At 51.7% G+C, this 16,923-nt stretch overlaps 1 protein-coding gene across 1 annotated transcript in view; it reads left to right on the top strand.

Annotated features, from left to right (window-relative positions):
* The window catches only part of OTOF (otoferlin), a 102,656-nt gene that overhangs the window by 42,345 nt on the left and 43,388 nt on the right, over positions 1–16,923 (top strand). The window contains exons 6-8 of the mRNA XM_017877044.1: positions 12,538–12,611; positions 13,974–14,100; positions 14,589–14,643. Coding sequence (XP_017732533.1) covers positions 12,538–12,611; positions 13,974–14,100; positions 14,589–14,643 — 256 coding nt within the window. The remainder of the gene's footprint in view (positions 1–12,537; positions 12,612–13,973; positions 14,101–14,588; positions 14,644–16,923) is intronic.

Here is a 16,923-nt window from a genome sequence, read left to right as displayed (position 1 = left end):
GCTTCTGGAGAGACATCCAAGAGGTGGGAAGATGTTTCTATAGTCCCCCACCCAGTTGTCCACCCCCGAGTTCACTGGGCAGGGAGCAGGGAACTCAGATCAAACTGCAAGGCCAAGGCCTCCCACAAAGGCCCTGAGGGAGGTGGAGCTCTGACACAGGGCTGGGGCTAGATCTCCTGCCTTTCTCAGAGAAGGGGAGATGAGGATAGGAGGGGCCCTGGCCTCTCTGGTTTAAGACCCAGTAGTGTCCACCAGATGCCAGGAGCCTGACCTCCACCCTGGCACAGTGAGGAGGCCCAAGAGAGGGCAACTCTTCCTGCCAGAGTGAAGCCAAAGATCCTGGCTGGACCCTGGCCTTTCTTCCTCTTGAGAAGGGAGGGCACCTGGGAAGACCAGAGTCCAGGATCATGCCCTGCCTGGCTCTGTGTTGCTACACCACCCCAGGAGGTTGCCTTCGTGGCTGCTAAGGGCTCCCAGGACATTGTTTCCCATGGATCTGACCAACAGGTTTAGAGCGTCCCTGGGTCCTTCAGGATGTCCTGCCACCCATAGACCACAGGAAGCTGGGTCCAGGCCAGCTCATTCCATGTGCACTATTTTTACAAAACAGAAAACGTAATTGTATTACTATTAGAGACCAAGGGGAAAAAATCTGGGCTAGCCCAGTAAGACATTGTCCATGGGTTCCTAAGTCACTAGGAATGACATGTTAAATGCCAGTAAGTCAAGGTGCATCTAAAGGACCAGGGTGTGTTTTGGGAAGGGACCCTCCATGCCACTGGAAGCATATCCCTGTAAGCTCCTTCCACGCTTTCCTTTCCAAGTAAAGTTTACTCAGTCCCTCTGCTGAAGAAAACATAGGTTCTAAATTAGTGTAATTGAACTGACAGACTTTTAAGGGACAAATATGTTTTCTCCTTTGCACTTGAATGAGTTCACACTCCCTTAAGCACCCCCTCACACACACATGCCTGAGTACACATGTGTGCACATACACATACACACACAGACACACACAAGCTTCAGAAACCCTGGGAGCCAGAAGAGTAATAGTAACAAGGTCAAAGTGACCAGGCCTGCAACAAATATGGCGGGACTGTCTACACCAGGCCAGCCACGGGCAGGGGGCAGCCGCAGGCTAGCCTGGAGCCTGTCCCCTTAGACTCCTGGCTTTTTAGCAGAAGAGCCAGGCCTGAGTCCCAGCTCTGCCTCTTACTAGTCATGTGACCCTTGGCAAGTCTCTGACCCTCTCTCCTTACCTGCAAAATGGGACATAGCAATGAAACCCCCTGCCCTGCTGCTGGGAGAGCGGGAGGGATCACGGAGGAACGGACAGCAATGGAGGTGCTGAGTGCTGCCTGTGTCCAGGCTGGTGACAGGCAAACAGGTTTCTTGTAGCACAGCAATGCAAAGAGTCAGGAATTGGGTTGGAAATTGTGAGAAGAGGAGCAGTGCCTGGATGGGGAGTGAAGGGATGCTGACCCAGTGGGCACCACTGGGTCCTCCTTGTCTGTCTCCATTCAGGAAAGAGGTTGGCAGGGATGGTCCAGAAACTGTGGCTGAGCTCTAAGAAAGAGCTTCCAGAGAACAAGATCGGAAGACACATGAGGGCCATCAGTCACTGGGAAAGGAATGCTGGCCCCAAATCAGGAGAGCTAAGGCCCATTAAGTCTCATCTCGACTGTACCGCTCACTGGCTGAGTGACACTGGGCATGTCACTAGCCCCTGTGGGTCAGTAACAGGAATGGGTTCAGCAGGTTAAATCTGGCTCCCCTCCAACTCTGACATCTTGAGGGACCCAGGGATGCTCCAGACCTGTGGGTCACAGCCATGGGAAACAATGGGAGCCCTTAGCAGCCACGAGGGCAACCTCCCTGGGGTGGCGTAGCAACACAGTGCCAGTTTCTCGCTCGGTCCTACAAGGGTGGGCCAGGGTGCTGATGGGGGCTTTGGAGAGCTTAGACCCCCAGAGAGTCCTGGGCGCCAGGAATCTGGAGATAAGAGGCCTCTCCCGACCCCTTCCTCACAGCCTGGTGGCTTCCCCACCTCTCCCCATCTTCGTGTGGCCCCTCCCAGGGTAGCAACAAGAAACAGGAGCAAAAGGAAGGGCTTCAACCCCAGGACTGGGAATTGGGAGAGGGTGACAGCCGAAGCCAGGCACCCCCACCCTGCATTGCAGGGGCCGTGTGCAGGTGCAGTTTCCCTGCTGCCACTGGAGCTGCCAGCCCAGGTCTAAGAGCACCTTGGGGACAGACATTCCTGCTATACCTTCTCCCACCAGGCCTAGCCATGCAGCCAGCGGGCCTGGTTGTGGAAAAGAGGGGTTGAGAAAAGTTCTAGAGATAGGCCATTTGCTGGTGAGGAGAAGGTGGAGCAGGTTCAATGACTTGGGGTTTTCATGTAGCTTAATCCTGGCTACCCATATGGGGCCAGTGAGTTCTGGGTCAAGGAGTGCTGAGGTGAGGAGGAGGACCTGGAAGCTGGCCCCACAGCCCTAGATGTTGCATCTCATCCTTGTCACATAGTGTGGGTTCTGGGAGGAAGCCAGAGAGCTCTCCAGAAGCGACTTGGCCAACCTTTTATCAGGAAAACAACTACTCCCTAAAGAAGACAGCACAAGGGAAGGGATGTCTGTGCCTCACCTCGGACCTCATTAGGAGCCCAGGCAGGCTTCCCCTGCATCTGCTCCCTACCCTCTGTCCTCTCCTGGAAAGGCCAATCCTCTTATAGATCAGGGTATTCAATATTCACAGTGCCCTCTTGTTCCTGCTTCAGTCACAATGAGCAAGAGGAAAACCCCGTTGCTGGCAAGCAGCAGTGTCTCACCGGCCATCTTGACCCCCAGGGTCTGGCGTGGGGATCGGCTGCTCCCTGGCTGATGGGGTGAAATGAAGGCTTGCTAGGGGCTGCGGGGAGGTAGAGTGAGTGAGCAGGAAACAGCCTCAGCCCAGGCAGGCCCCGGGCAGCCCGGGATGGAACTTTCATGGATGGAGGGGAGGTTGATGCCGGGAGATCCTCTGGGCACTCCACACCTCTCCTTTCAGGGCCTGGGCCCACCCCCCAGGCCTGCCCTGCCTGGCCTGCTTCTCTGGGACTTCACCCATGGTCATCCTGTCTTCATTCTGGGGGTCAGATGGTTCCAAGCAGGGGCACTATGGACCTCAGACCTCAGCTGCTGTGACACTCACTCCTAAGACCCTAAGAACCTGCCATGAAGTTACCCCATTCCTCCTCAGGGAATCAGTATGGGAGCTCTGCCTGAGTAACCACCAATCCCACTGCCCACTGACCCTCTGCCCCGACAGTTCCACCTCCCCTAGGCCCTGGTCAGCCACATGTCCTCTGAGCCACTCTGTTCACTTCTCTAGTTCCTGCCATCAAGCCAGGGGCCCCTGATTTCTGCCAGCTGTTTGCACAATGCCCCCAGGAATGTGCCAGGAAGCTGTGCTCTGTGACAGAGCACAGGCTCCACTCACAGCTCTGCTATTGGGAATCCCCCTCCCCATTTGTAAGACAGGGCTCGCGGATGCCTCACAAGAGTGTCAGGATTGAGTGACATGCACCTGCGAGCCACCCACCCTTGTGCCTGGCAGGTGGCAGGTGCTAAGCCAGTGTTCACTTCCTTCCTCTTCACTGACTTCATGTTACCCTGATGTCAACTTCTACCCTGAGCAGCACCTGACCCTCTGGCTCAGGCACTGTCCAAGCACGTTCTCAGCTCTAGCTCCCCAACCTATACCAAGGGCTCTGCAGAAGCTGCCCACACAGGAGCCTTACTGGCCCAGGGGCAGGGGTAGGGAGCTCACTCACTCGGTGTTCCCCTCGCCTCCCCAGGCTCCCAGTGTTGCAGAGATGGAATGAATCTTTAACCTCATGGGCACTCCACTCTCAGCAGCACAAAATCGGTGTTTCAGACCTTTGCATGGCAGCATATGCCTGCCCTAGTCTCTGGAGAGAAAGTGACTTCGGCCCTGACCACACTCACATGCACACACGTGTGTACAAAAGTGCCCATATGTTTGCACACACTCACATGCACTCCATGACACCAGGGAGGACTCCGGATTCTGGGCTCCGCTGCTGCTGCTGTCTTTAGGAGTCACATCTTAGAGATGACAAAGAAAGAAATCCCAGCTTTAGTCTTGCAGCTAAACTGTAGAGACCTGAGCCTTTCCTCCTGAGTCCCTGTATTCTGCGACTCTCTCCTCTTCTCATTTTCTCCACCTGGACTGGCTCTCCTGCCCTCCATGACTCCCACCTCCTTCTGCTACCCAAACCCTCTTCTGCTGGTCTCCTCTCTGCTGGCTCTCATCTGGGAGGAGTTTGGGGCAGGAGACACTTTCTCATTCTCGTTATTGATCATTCTTCCACTCCAGTGGAGACCTGCAGAAGTCAGACACCTTCCTCCTATGCTGGGGCCAGAGGGCACTGGGGCACGTGTGCATGGTGGGGCTCTGAGACAGAGGGGCACAGGGTGGGCATGCAGAAGCGTGTGCATGTGGGGTCAGTACACGCAGCCTCACCCAAAGAGTGTTTTTTAATCAGTTCCCACGACCTCTAGAGAGCTAGAAAATCCTCTGCTGCCTCCCTTCTGCAGGCTGAGCCCCAGAGTTGCAGCAGCTCCCAAGGCCACTCAAAGGAGCCAGGGCAGCCGGGCAGCTGGGCAGCTGGGATGCTGTGCTTGAGACACAGTCCTCCTCCTCTGCTGTGAGCTCTTCTCCGCTTAGTAGTCTCAGCTGATCTGGGCAGCCAGAGGCCTGGCTGATGCTAACGCCTTTGAATTATAGACTGACCTGCTTGCCTAACATAAAGGTTAGCTGGCCAGTGCCGGACTGCAGCTGTGCTGTGTCTAGGCCTTCAGGTCTTGAGCCGTCTGGGTATGGAGTCAAGTCTACCTGGGCAAGGCCTGTGCCAGAACAGGGTGGGAGGAGAAGAATAATTTGCTAATTGTTATTCACTTTCTTGTCTTCATCCTCATTGCCACAGCATTGGGAAAGCATTGAGAGAACATTCCAGAAAAGTTTTCTGGAAGCCTCCCTAAAGTGAGATAGGAGCACCGTTTTCCCCTGCTCTGAACCCTGGAGTGGTAGCTCTCTTCCTGCCCCACCTACACCCCTAGAAGGCCCCCCATCCACCAGGGTGCACTCCGTAGCAGGACCCCCAGCCCTGCCTCACCCTCACAGAGCAGGCTTAGCCCACTGTTCCCCTAGAGGCCCCCAGAGCCTGGGAGTTCCCACCCCATTGGAGGGGAGCAGGGAAGCCAGTGGGCAGAGGAGCAGGGTGGCCCAGGCCCAGAGGGTAGCCAGGCTCATCTAACCCTGTGCTCCCTGAGGAAGCTGTGACCCACATTGTGAAATCATCAGAGCCTGGTGGGGGAGATGAGCTGAGGCCCTGAGGTATCAGAGCTTGGGGTTGGAATAGTGGCCACCCAGGCCCAGCACTGTGGGCCCCTCCCCTCTCCCCCAAGACAGAACCCAAGGCCATGGGACCGCTACCCTGCAGACCTAGGCTTGCTACCGTGAGAAGCTGTGGGGTGAGAGGTCTGTGGGACAAGGAGGCCCCTGGGGAGCATGCAGGTCCTTGGGGCCGGGGCTGAGGCCAGTGTCTCTGGTCCACAGCCCCTCACACGTATCCCCTTGTCTCCTCATTTCTTCCCCCTAATCAGCAAAGGCAGAGAGAAGACCAAGGGAGGCAGAGATGGCGAGCACAAGTAGGTGTCCCAGGCCAGGGCAGATGGGGCAGGGTCTCTGCGGAAGCAGAGACCTCCTCCCCACAGGCTGCAGAGGGCGGGACGGGCTTGGCTGAGAGGGTTCAGGAGTGGGCTGTCGTGGTGGAGCTGGCACGGGGTACGCAGGCCCAGGGAGGCCTTTTCACCTGACCATGGGGGTGAGGGATGAGGAGGGGTTAGGGTGGGGGTGGGAGGTGTCCAGGCCTTCTGGTCTCCACTCTGGGCTCTCAGGGGTGACCGTCCTCCTCTCTGAGTCTTGTTCCTCCTCCACTGTTCAGCCCCCATCCTGTGGCCTTTGGGCTTCCCTGGGAGGGAGGGGACAGCTACAGGCAAAGGGGAGAGGGGCATGAGGACTTCAGGGACCCCTCTCCCAACAGGGGCTAGGCAGGGTCAGGCAGCTAGAGGCATAAGGAGGAGGAGCTCTGGGTATGCTTTGTGGCTGCAGGTCATGGGTGGAGCTGGAGACCTCCAGAAAGCTAAGGAGAGGCCACCATTTGGGCGGCCCTCTCTATCTTCATCTCCCCAAAAGGCTTCCTGGATAAAGGAGGTCAGGGTGCTGTCTGGAGAGGATAGGCAAAGGGTCCTGCAGGTGGGAAGGGCCAGTCACAAGGGTCTGGAAAGATTCAAAGGCTGGGGCTTGTGAGTGGGTCTCGTAGGCACCCCTAGAAGCACACTGACATCTGGAAGACTCTAGCAACGGGATCTCACAAGGGCAGGGGGAGCCAAGGCGGACCGCACTGGAGAAGCCCTCTAGTCAACACCTGCTCTTACAGATGACAAATCTGAGTCTCAGAACAGGGGCAGAGCTGGAACCAGAACACAGAGAAACTGACTTCTGACCCAGAGCTCACCATAGACCCAGGAAGTTTAGAGCACTTGACTGTATTCTAAATTTAATCTAATTCTCCAAACACACCAATGAGAGCTGAAAAGCCAGGAGTGTGGTCTTTTTTATCTTCCAGATGAGGAACCCGAACCCCAGAGATCTTAAGATATTTGCTCAAAACTATGGCCTCAATACATTAAGAATTAGTTCATCTGAAGATATCATGGAAATATCAGGATTGTGTGTTGAGGGGTCTGAACTGATCAACACTGGTGTGGGCCTGGAGTATCTGCTGGCATTAAGATCCTGGGGGAACTCACAGCCTCATTCATTGCTTCAAAAAAAGTATGAGTTCTAACTCACATTTGTTATGCACAAGCAAAAGCAATGATGATGCAGTGTTAACTCTGTAGTGATGAAGGAAATGGCACCGTGTAGGAAGAGCTCCAGCCCAGAGACCTGAAGGATCGAGGAGTCTGCCAGGTTCCCAGTAAGGGAAGAAGCCTGGGCAGAGCATGTGTCAAGGCTCAGAGCCAGGGAACTGAATCCAGGGCAGCTGGAGATGATGGGGAATGCTGAACTGGGGAGTCCTCTTAGGGAGTCCTCAAGGCTTTGGGTTTCTCCATAGATGCTTGGATGTAAAGGGTATATGAATGAGATACGAGCAGCCCGTTCATCCCCAGGTTCTCTGCCTGAGAACAGAGATGCTCTAAGGCCCTTCTTGATGCCCAGCTCCCCAGTCTGTCCCAGGCCAGACCCTAGGGACACAGACTGGCCTGATCCCTTTGACTGGCTACAGTTGGAGTAAGAGGTGCCTCACAGTGCCAGCACATAGTAGGTCCACAAAAATACTGGTTCCCTAGCCCTTCTCCATCCTAATTTCTTACCATCTCTAATTAACACATGAGATAAAGTAAACTGGCATATAGTATTATTATTATTATTATTATGTGTAGAGCAATAGGACTATTGAAAGAATAGGAAAATGAGATTTCTAAGAAGAGATTGAATGAATTTAAACTCTTTAGCCTGGAGGAGAGAAAACTGTGGGAACAGATTTCAATCTCTGAAATGTTAATGTGTGGCAAAGCTGGTTGGTATCTATCTCCACTGAGAAGAGACAAATGGAAATAGATTTAAGTTGAAGTAGAGAAACAAGATTCAACCCACAAAATAACTCATATTGTGTGACATTCTGGGATAGACTGGTTTGGGGAGATGGGAAATCACCCATCATCTTCCATGATGCTGCTTGCTTGAGCCTTGCAAACGGCTGGGCCACCAGCAAGAACTGAAGAGACAGCTTCCCTGACAATCCTGCAGTCAGGACAAGAGTGTGTGGGCACCCCAAGCCTTCTGGTACAATGTGGGCATGTATGCAAAGGGGCCAGTTTGGAGATAGGGTGGTTCTTGTGTAAAGGATCAGCCTATCCTGCCAACCTATGGGAAGCTCTTCAAAAACTGAAATTTAACCCACTTTCAAAGACACCTGTAAAGACTGAAATTTTGAAATTCCGTGTCTTGGAGCATGGACAATTTTTAAAATAAACCCATTTAGGGGTGCTTGATTGACATGCTCTCAGGTTTTGAAAACTGGGCTATTTGAGCAATGCAAAGAAGGACCACAGACGCTATTTCTCATAGATAGGAGTCTTTATCCTGATTGATTACCTGAGGCCTGAGCTAATGAGCCTAGAAGTTCCAGTTGAAGCCAGTCATGTGGCAGAAGCCCTGGGCAGTGAATGGACCCAACTTGCAGCTTATTTAGGGTCAGGTCTCTATTAACTTTCAGAATAACCCAGAGACCTGAATTAATGAAACACTCGGGTCACTAAATTTAGTTTGGTGAATGTTCCCAAGTCATTATAAATACTAAGCTCTTCCTAGAACCCTGTGTGCACCACACAGCCAAGCAACAGACTTCTAAATCTGGGCCATAAAATGAGTGGAGAAATCATCATATTTATAGTTTACAATAAGTGAACTAATTTTAGCATTTTTCCTCTAGAGAAAGATACCAGTCTAGATTGTAGGTACACTTCATTCTGACCATGGTGAATGCAGCCACACAAACTCAAACGGTAAATCCTCAGAGGGTCCTGGGATACTGGCCTCCCCTTGGCTCTCGCTTCTCAAGCTTTAATGCGCCCAAGAATAAGGAGCCATTTGGTTGTAAAGTGAGTTCTCACTGAGTTGATTATTGGCTTGTTTTCTTTGTCTGTTTCTCGCCATATCCTATTTTTGGTAATTGTAGAACTCAACTAGACCAAATGCAGAATTTTATTTTGAAAACAATAAAACACCAGGACAACAGACACCTCATCAGCAAATTAGATTTTTTGAAATCTAAGTGTTTCAGACAAATAGATTATCTTCAAAATTCTCCGATTAAGTTGGCATTTATTTCAAAACTCTCCTTTACAGTTTGCCAAGAGAAGCAGGCATACTGCTTTCCAGGAACTGGTGCTACAATCAGGCAGAAAAGACCTTTTCCATAGTGAACTTCTGATGTGTTACTGATCAGAAAATTACAAAGGGCGGTGGCAGTGATGACATCGTGCTGTACTGATCACAATTCAGATTCACTGAAGAGCGAGTCTAGGACAATCAGAGGTACAGAGCCTGTAGTAAGAATTCTGGAAATTACATCCTTCACTACACATTTCTGCATTTTTAACAAAGGGACAAAGACAATATCCTTTTGAGATATTCCCAGGCACACAGGAGTGCTACCAGTACTACCACTTCAGAGGGCTAAAATTTTACAGGCTTGGAAGGGAGAGATTTCTCCTTTGAATTGCTTCAAGGTGTAGTAGAAATGGTTGGACAAGTATAGTTTTTGTTTGTGTGTTTGTTTGAGACAGAGTCTCACTCCGTCACCCAGGCTGCAGTGCAGTGGTGCGATCTTGGCTCACTGCAACCTCCGCCTCCTGGGTTCAAGCGATTCTCCTGCCTCAGCCTCCCCAGTAACTGGGATTACAGGCGTGCACCACCACACCCAGCTAATTTTAGTAGAGACGGGGGTTTCACCAAGTTGACCAGGCTAGTCTCGAACTCCTGACTTCAAGTGATCCACCTGCCTCGGCCTCCCAAAGTGCTGGGATTATAGGTGTGAACCACCGCACCGGACCAGGACAAGTAGAGTTTTTTAAAGCCTCAATCATTTCTTTCAAATCTGTTGGTGTTAAGGATTAAAGTGACCTTCAAATTCAAGGGCCATAAGTGCCCCAGGGATGCCTCAGGTCCTTTTCCACCCGGGTGAGTCCATGGGACCAGCCTCTGAAAGCCACCATTTCCTGCTACCTTGCACTCCCCCTGGGCCTCAGGCAGCAGGGCCAGATCCCATCCCAGCAGGCTGGGCAGCTGGCTTCTCCAGGCAGGGCCTGCTTCTGACCTGCCATCTCAGAGCACTTCCCCTCTGGGGAAGTGGGGAAGGGGAAGGGGAGAGGGAAGTCTGTGGCTGGAGCAGGCTAAAATGGCAAAGGGTAACTATGTAGGTCACACATGGGGAAGGGCCGGGGACTCCAAGAATAACACAGCCTAGGAATGGCCAAGAAGTAATGGTACAAAGTAAAATGCTGAGCCCTGCAGGAGACTCCTGGGTAATTCAGGAGAGACACAGTTGAGCAGCAAGCCTGGGCAGAAAGGAATCCCAACCCCTGAGACAGGAAGTGACCCGCGAAGAGGCCCACAGAAACCACACTTCCGAGGCTGGGCCTATGGCAGGGGTCAGGACAGCCAGCACTCCTGCCCTTGGGGACACCAGGTAGGGAGAAATCCCACAGGATGCTTCAGGGCAAGCCAGCCAGGGTGGTCCTTTCTTCACCATCACACGATTATTTCTGGTGGTTCATTGTTCTGTTCAATGTTATGTCACCAGCAATTTAACATGCACAGCTGCCCCTTCCCAAATGTGTGGGTGTTCAGGTTCTTTTTGAATGAGCCCCTTCTTTGTAAACATGGGTATGATCTGTGAGATGCCACAGATGACAGCATCCTGATCTGTAAACTATGCAGGCACACAGACCATACCTGTACCTACGGGTGCCAGCCCTGGGGCCTTTTAACTAAAATCCCAAATGGTCAGGATGGGATGGGATTCATGCCCATGGAAGAGTGCAGTCCTACGGCAACGAGGCAAAGGACTCGAGATGCAGTGAAAATATTGCTGGCCTAGAACACAGGAGCTTTCTGTTTCAATCCCAGTTCTGCCACTCACCATGTGACCTTGTGATTATTTTCACCTCTTGAGCCTCAGTCTTTTTATTGGTTGAATGAGGAGAAGCATGTGGCCCTCAGAGGATTGCCAGGAAGATGAGATGAGCAGACATCTACAGATATTGCAGACATCTGGAAAGGCTTTTGGCCCTCTGTAGTCTGCTTTTGGCCATTTTGTGTGTGTGTGTGTGTGTGTGTGTGTGTGTGTGTGTATAACTCACCTCCCCCCATCAGAAGGGAGGAAACTTTTAAAAATAATTCCAAAGGCATCAGCTTTGATTTTAGAGCCTCTTTCTTTCCCTTTCTTCCCCGGTATGCTACCGAAGAGTGCAGACACATCAGCCTTCTTCCATTCCTTTTCAGGAATTCAAGAACATGCTAATGTTCCCTAGATTGTGAGCTGCTGCCATGTGAAAAGGGTGATTCTCAATTGCTCCCTCACTGGGATATGAACATGCTTTGTCTTGAATATGAACAGTAAAGAAAGGCTCTGGGGTTGGGATAGGGCCAGGTTTGGGGAATAAGATTGGCTCCACCATCCTGAGGAGAGAGGCTTGAGGTTTCTAGGTCATCTGCCTGAGGACAGAAAGATTTTCCCCTATCTCCCATTGCCCAGCATAAAGAACAAGGATCTGGGGTCTTAGAAACCATAGTCAAGCCCCCACAGGGAGATGTGTGACCCAAAAAGGGTGGACTCTGCTGTAAGTGAGCTCTAGGTTGGAGCCTGCACCTGGCCCCACCTGGGCCTACAGGATGATGGGGCCACACCCAGGAGGAGGGAGAATGGGAAGTGGAGGGAGTCAGGTATCCACTCATGCAATATGGATGGGGTAATGGAACACTGCACTTTACCCCCTGCTGATCCTGCTCCTGGTGCTTCCTGGCACCAGGAACCACAGGCTCGGCTGCAGGGACATCACTGAAGGGCAGTGAGGACCCCTGCCCCTTTTCCTCAGTCCTCCGGACTGCAAGGCCCTTCGCCTGGGGGCACAAAGCCACAGCAAGCCAGAGGAAGAGGTAGGAACTATGGAGCCTGCCATAAGTTCCTGGGGTTGGGGGAAAGGGGAATTCGGCAGTGAGAGGGGACAGGTAGAAGGGGCAAAAGCCAAGACCGAAGATAGATGGGAAAGGGCCTATCTCCCCCTTTTTCATGGGGACCAAGGAACATCCCACAACACGGAGAGGCTGGAGAAAGACAAGTCAGGCTTTGAGCACCGAGGCCATCTGAGAACTGAACAGCTCGTATCAACCACATCTCCCATCTCCTCACCGGCCTCTGTCCCTGAGTCCTCTCTGGTCCCTGCCCCGCTGTTCGGATGCTCTGTCTCCGGTCCTCGGGCTTTCTCTCCAACCAGCTGAGCCAGGGAAGATGAGGGTGGGGACACTGGCAGGGCTCGGAGCTCTGAGGAGACTAGACTGAGGGGCTGGGATCAGACTGAAAAGTCCAAGACCCAGAGGAGCTCCAGTTAAAATGGCTCTTCCCGGCTCAAGGCCACGTTCCCTGCTTGCTGGGGACCCCATCCCTCTCCTCTGTGTGTGAAAGGGTGGCAAAGGGGGAAGTGGAGGGGTCTCTCTCTGCCCTCATTCCCCCTCATGGCTTCCAATTTGGGAAGACAGATCCCGACCTATTTCAGGACCAGTAGGTGAGGGGCCGGGTCCATCTCCCTTCTCTGATATGTTCTCTCATGTTTGGCTCTTCTGTGTTTGTGTGTTTTCCTCCACGCATCCCTCTCCCTGCACCTCATTCTGGCGGCCTCCTCACAGAGCCGGGAGGAGCGTGTTCTCCGCCATGAAGCTCGGCAAAAACCGGTCCCACAAGGAGGAGACCCAAAGACCAGGTAGGACAGGCGCCGCGTCCCCCAGTCAGCCCCGCGCCTCGCGGCTCCCTCCCGCCGCTTGCCAGCCGCTGCCCAGCTGCCAAAAGGTCCTCCTGGGATTGGTCGTCCAGAGCCATCTGGGAGGGGCATGGACTCTCATTGGCTGGCCCAGGGCCAGGCCCCGCCCAGTGAGGCGAGGCCCTGTAGGAAGGGGCCGCTCTGGGGCCGAGGGAGGGAAACGGGCCGCGCCCTCTATCGGCTGGGCCTGGTTACAAAGCTCCTCCCGCCCTCGTTGCTCCTGGTTCTTTCTTCTTCACACAGAAGCCCAGAGTTTTAATTAGAGCAGAGAATATCCATCAAGAAACGCTGTTTGGCCAACTCCCTATTTCTGGGGGGAAACCGGCGTCCCACTAGTGCAGGGTTGGCGGCAGGCCTCGCCAGCGCGCTCTCATCAGGCTGCAGCCTGGCCTTAGGGGAGGTCCTGGGGGCGCTGGAGGGCGCGGAACGAGCCTGGGAGGCTGGAGCAGCAGGTGGCACTGGGCCCTCTCAGAGCAGCGGCTGGAGAGGGGAAGACAGGCAGGGAGGCCTGGAGGAAGACAAGGGGAGAAATGGAGAGGACACGGGAGCTGGGAGGGGGCCATCTTCTCCATCACGGGCCCACCATTGGGGCTCCCAGCTGCCCTCCCCCAGCATCCCCTCTGTGGCCCAATGGCCCTCAGGCTCTCTCCCCCACCCTCTTGCCCCCATGCCAATACCAGCCGTGCCCTTCACCTTCTTAAATGGAGAGAGTACAGCTGCTGGCTGAGGACCAAACCCAGTATCCTTGGGTGGCTTTTGGGAATCTACATGTCTGCATCTCATTAGATGAATACCAGTACATTAGGTTCTGAATTCCATCAGCTATTTGATATGGATAAGTTACTTCCTAAGCCTTCGTTTCCGTACCTGTGACATGAGAATAATGCCCATCTTGGCAGGGCACAGCTCTAAGGACTAGAGATACTCATGTAAAGTCCTGGTGTTGTGCCTGGAACAGAGTATCCACCCAATAAATGGTAGCTATTTATTGAGAGGTGCAAAAGTATGGATTCTTTATTCCCTACCTTCATCCACAAGGGATATTCAGTGCCTAAGTAAGTACAATGCAATAAAAGAGCATTCAATTAAAATAAAAAGGCAAGACCAGACATAATATCCGTTCAAATCCAAGATCAGGATTAGGTAGAAAAACATTGCAGTTATTCAGACCATAACATTCTAAGCAGTAGCAACTAAGTAAACCTCGAATTTAACTCTCAGCTTTCTGGATGCCAGAGTAAAAGGAGAAACAGTCACTATCTCACCATCAGTCAGCCCACCTAACCAGTCTTTCATCTTCCCCAGATGAACCAGCAGTGCTGGAGATGGAAGACCTTGACCATCTGGCCATTCGGCTAGGGAATGGACTGGATCCCGACTCGGTGTCTCTAGCCTCAGTCACAGCTCTCACCACTAATGTCTCCAACAAGCGGTGAGTGGATGGGAGCCCCACAACCCCAACTGCTCCCACCCTGTCAGGCAGGACCTTGCTATGATTGAAATTTGGGTAGGGAAGAATCAGGGCCCATGGACAGCTTTTTCCTAACCTAATCTTACCCTTTTCTGCTTTTTCTTGGGTGTTTCTCTCACCTCTCTCCCTGCAAAAGCAGAGCACAGCAACTGCAGGCCTTTTCTCAGGTCTTTGAATACCTCCCAGCCCAAGGAAGCCACAGACCTGCCCACCCCATATTTGAAGCTATTGACCCCATGTCTGTCTCCCTGTTACTTCTGCCTATGATTAGTTCTCTGTGTCGAGGCCTCTGAAGGCAACTAATCCCCACTATTCTTGGCAGTGCTTGAGTGTTTAAAGACCACGATTCTGTCCCTCTGCCCACTCCCAGGTCTAACCACTGTCCATGCCCTCCTCCCCCAACAAGCAGTCCCCATACACCAGGCCTGATGATACATTCTGTTCCTCAGATCTAAGCCAGACATTAAGATGGAGCCAAGTGCGGGGCGGCCCATGGATTACCAGGTAGGTGGGCACCTGGAGGCCTCATGTCTTTCAGACTCTGCTTTAGTGGGGGATTCTAGCTGGAAGTGCGTTATCCAGTATATTGAGGCATGGATCCAGGGGTCATAGAGAACCACAAGCTGAATATGTTTCCAAAGTAAGCTTGTTCCTGGGAGGCATTCCTAGAAATACCATCAGTAGAGAGATACAAACCCAAAGAAAAGCTTGAGAACTCTGCCTATGCTAATCAAAGCCCTTCCAGTATTTCATGTTCAGCATTGGACTTCATAAAGTGAGAAGCACCTAGCAAAACCATAAAGAGACCAAGGAGAACTACAAAGAAAGTATTCAAACCATTAAAATAAGGGCCTTTGAAGAAAGTTTTCCTGGAATGATTTTTAAATTGTTGTTTTGTATTATTTGATTGGTGGAAGTGATGTCGATTCTGGTTATCTCTGGATGCTGGGAATGTGAGTGATTTTTTGTTCTTCTTTTTGCTTCTCTGTATTTTATGAGATTAACACAACTTTTTTATTTGTATGCTTCTAAGACTAGAGACAAAAGACTGAGACAAAGAGAGGTTGACAGCTAGCTGTAAGAATGTGAATGTGGCCAACAGTGCAGGTGGGACAGGTGATGAGCATGTCTGGTGGCTGCTGGGACACCATCTCTCAGGAAAGGCCCAGGGACCCTCCATTGCTCCAGACTCTCCCTGGGAGGCTAACAAGACTCAGCTATAAATCAGAAGACTGCTGGGCATTCCTAGCATTGAGTGAGAATGCTGGCTGCTCAGAGGGGACAGGGCTTGCAAGAGATCTCACCTGGCTGCCACTGCACTTCTGTCCTGGATATGTTCTGTCTGGGTATCAGCACCAGGCCCCAGAATCAGAGTGAGCCCTGTCTACCAGGGTAGAGCTTTATCTTTGATACCTAGTTCCCAGACCCCATGCACACCAACACTTCTTTACAGAAAACCCCACTTCCCCTCACTCAGGTGATGAAGGAAAGGATAAGATGGCACTTTTCTATGTAAAAGGTACATCTGGCCATGTTTTCTCCAGAATATACCTCATCTCCCTTCATCTTTGTTTTAGTTAATTTCCACCTACTCAGCACCTGTCTTCCCAGGTGCCTGAAAAACAGCCACAGGCAATGTGAAGTGGACCTGCCCCTATGGTTTTAAACAACTTTAAGCCATTGGGTTCCTTGGAGGTTTGAGAATCCAGGCCCCCTCACCTCTGCCAAAACCCAAAACACAAAGTGTCCTGAGACTTCCGAAGGCTTTTCCAAGGGATTAGGTTCAGGGTTTTGTTTCTCTGTGTGCCAAGAACAGAAAATTTCCAAAGAACAAAGATCCCAACTCAGAGATGATGTCACTGGCCTGAGAGGTAAGAGCACATCAAAACTACAGTCATTATTGTTCGTGAAACTTATTTCTGAAGGTTTATGCTGTGCCAGGCACTGTACTAGGAGCCATATATATGTTTCCATTGAAGTTAATGTAATTCTTCAACCACCCAAATATATGTGTTACTGCATTTTATAGGTAAGAAAGTGAGGCCCCAGGAAGGTCAGGAGCTTGTCCCAGGTCCTTGCCACATTTAGCCAAGGCTAGAGCCAGGGTTCAAGGCCAGGGGTGTCTGGCCACAGCTGTCAGAACAATTGACTTCTCTATATCAAGACTTCTAGACAGCTGCTCCCTTCGGGTACCTGGTTCATCTTCCTCTTGCTGCTTAGTGCTTGTTTTCCACATCTTTTCAGACTGCTTCCCACCAGAGACTTTTATTAACTGAACCAAACATTGTCCCCTCCAAAGCCTTTTTAAACCGAAGTGAACAAAACAGTTGTTGTATTTAACTGGTAGCACAGTGTTTCCTGACAAGTTCATTCACAGCTCACCTTGCAAACATTTGAGAGAGAGCTATGAGGATGCAAATGTGAAATTATTTTCACTTCCAATGCATACAATGTATAATGCAGTAAAACCAGGCCGGGTGCAGTGGCTCATGCCTGTAATCCCAGCACTTTCAGAGGCCAAAACGGGTGGATTGCATGAGGCCAGGAGTTCAAGACCAGCCTGGCCAACATGGTGAAACCCCGTCTCTACTAAAAATACAAAAATTAGCCAGTCATGATGGCGCATACCTGTAATCTCAGCTACTTGGGAGGCTGAGGCAGGAGAATCGCTTGAAGCCGGGAGGTGGAGGTTGCAGTGAGTCGAGACTGCATCACTGCACACCAGCCTAGGTGACAGAGGGAGACCCTGCCTGTCTCAAAAGAAAATTATAAATAAACAATAAA

The sequence above is a fragment of the Rhinopithecus bieti genome, unplaced genomic scaffold (genome assembly GCF_001698545.2).
Source record: "Rhinopithecus bieti isolate Rb0 unplaced genomic scaffold, ASM169854v2 scaffold_7681, whole genome shotgun sequence".
Classification (NCBI taxonomy): domain Eukaryota; kingdom Metazoa; phylum Chordata; class Mammalia; order Primates; family Cercopithecidae; genus Rhinopithecus; species Rhinopithecus bieti.
This window is presented reverse-complemented; position numbering and strand designations above follow the sequence as displayed.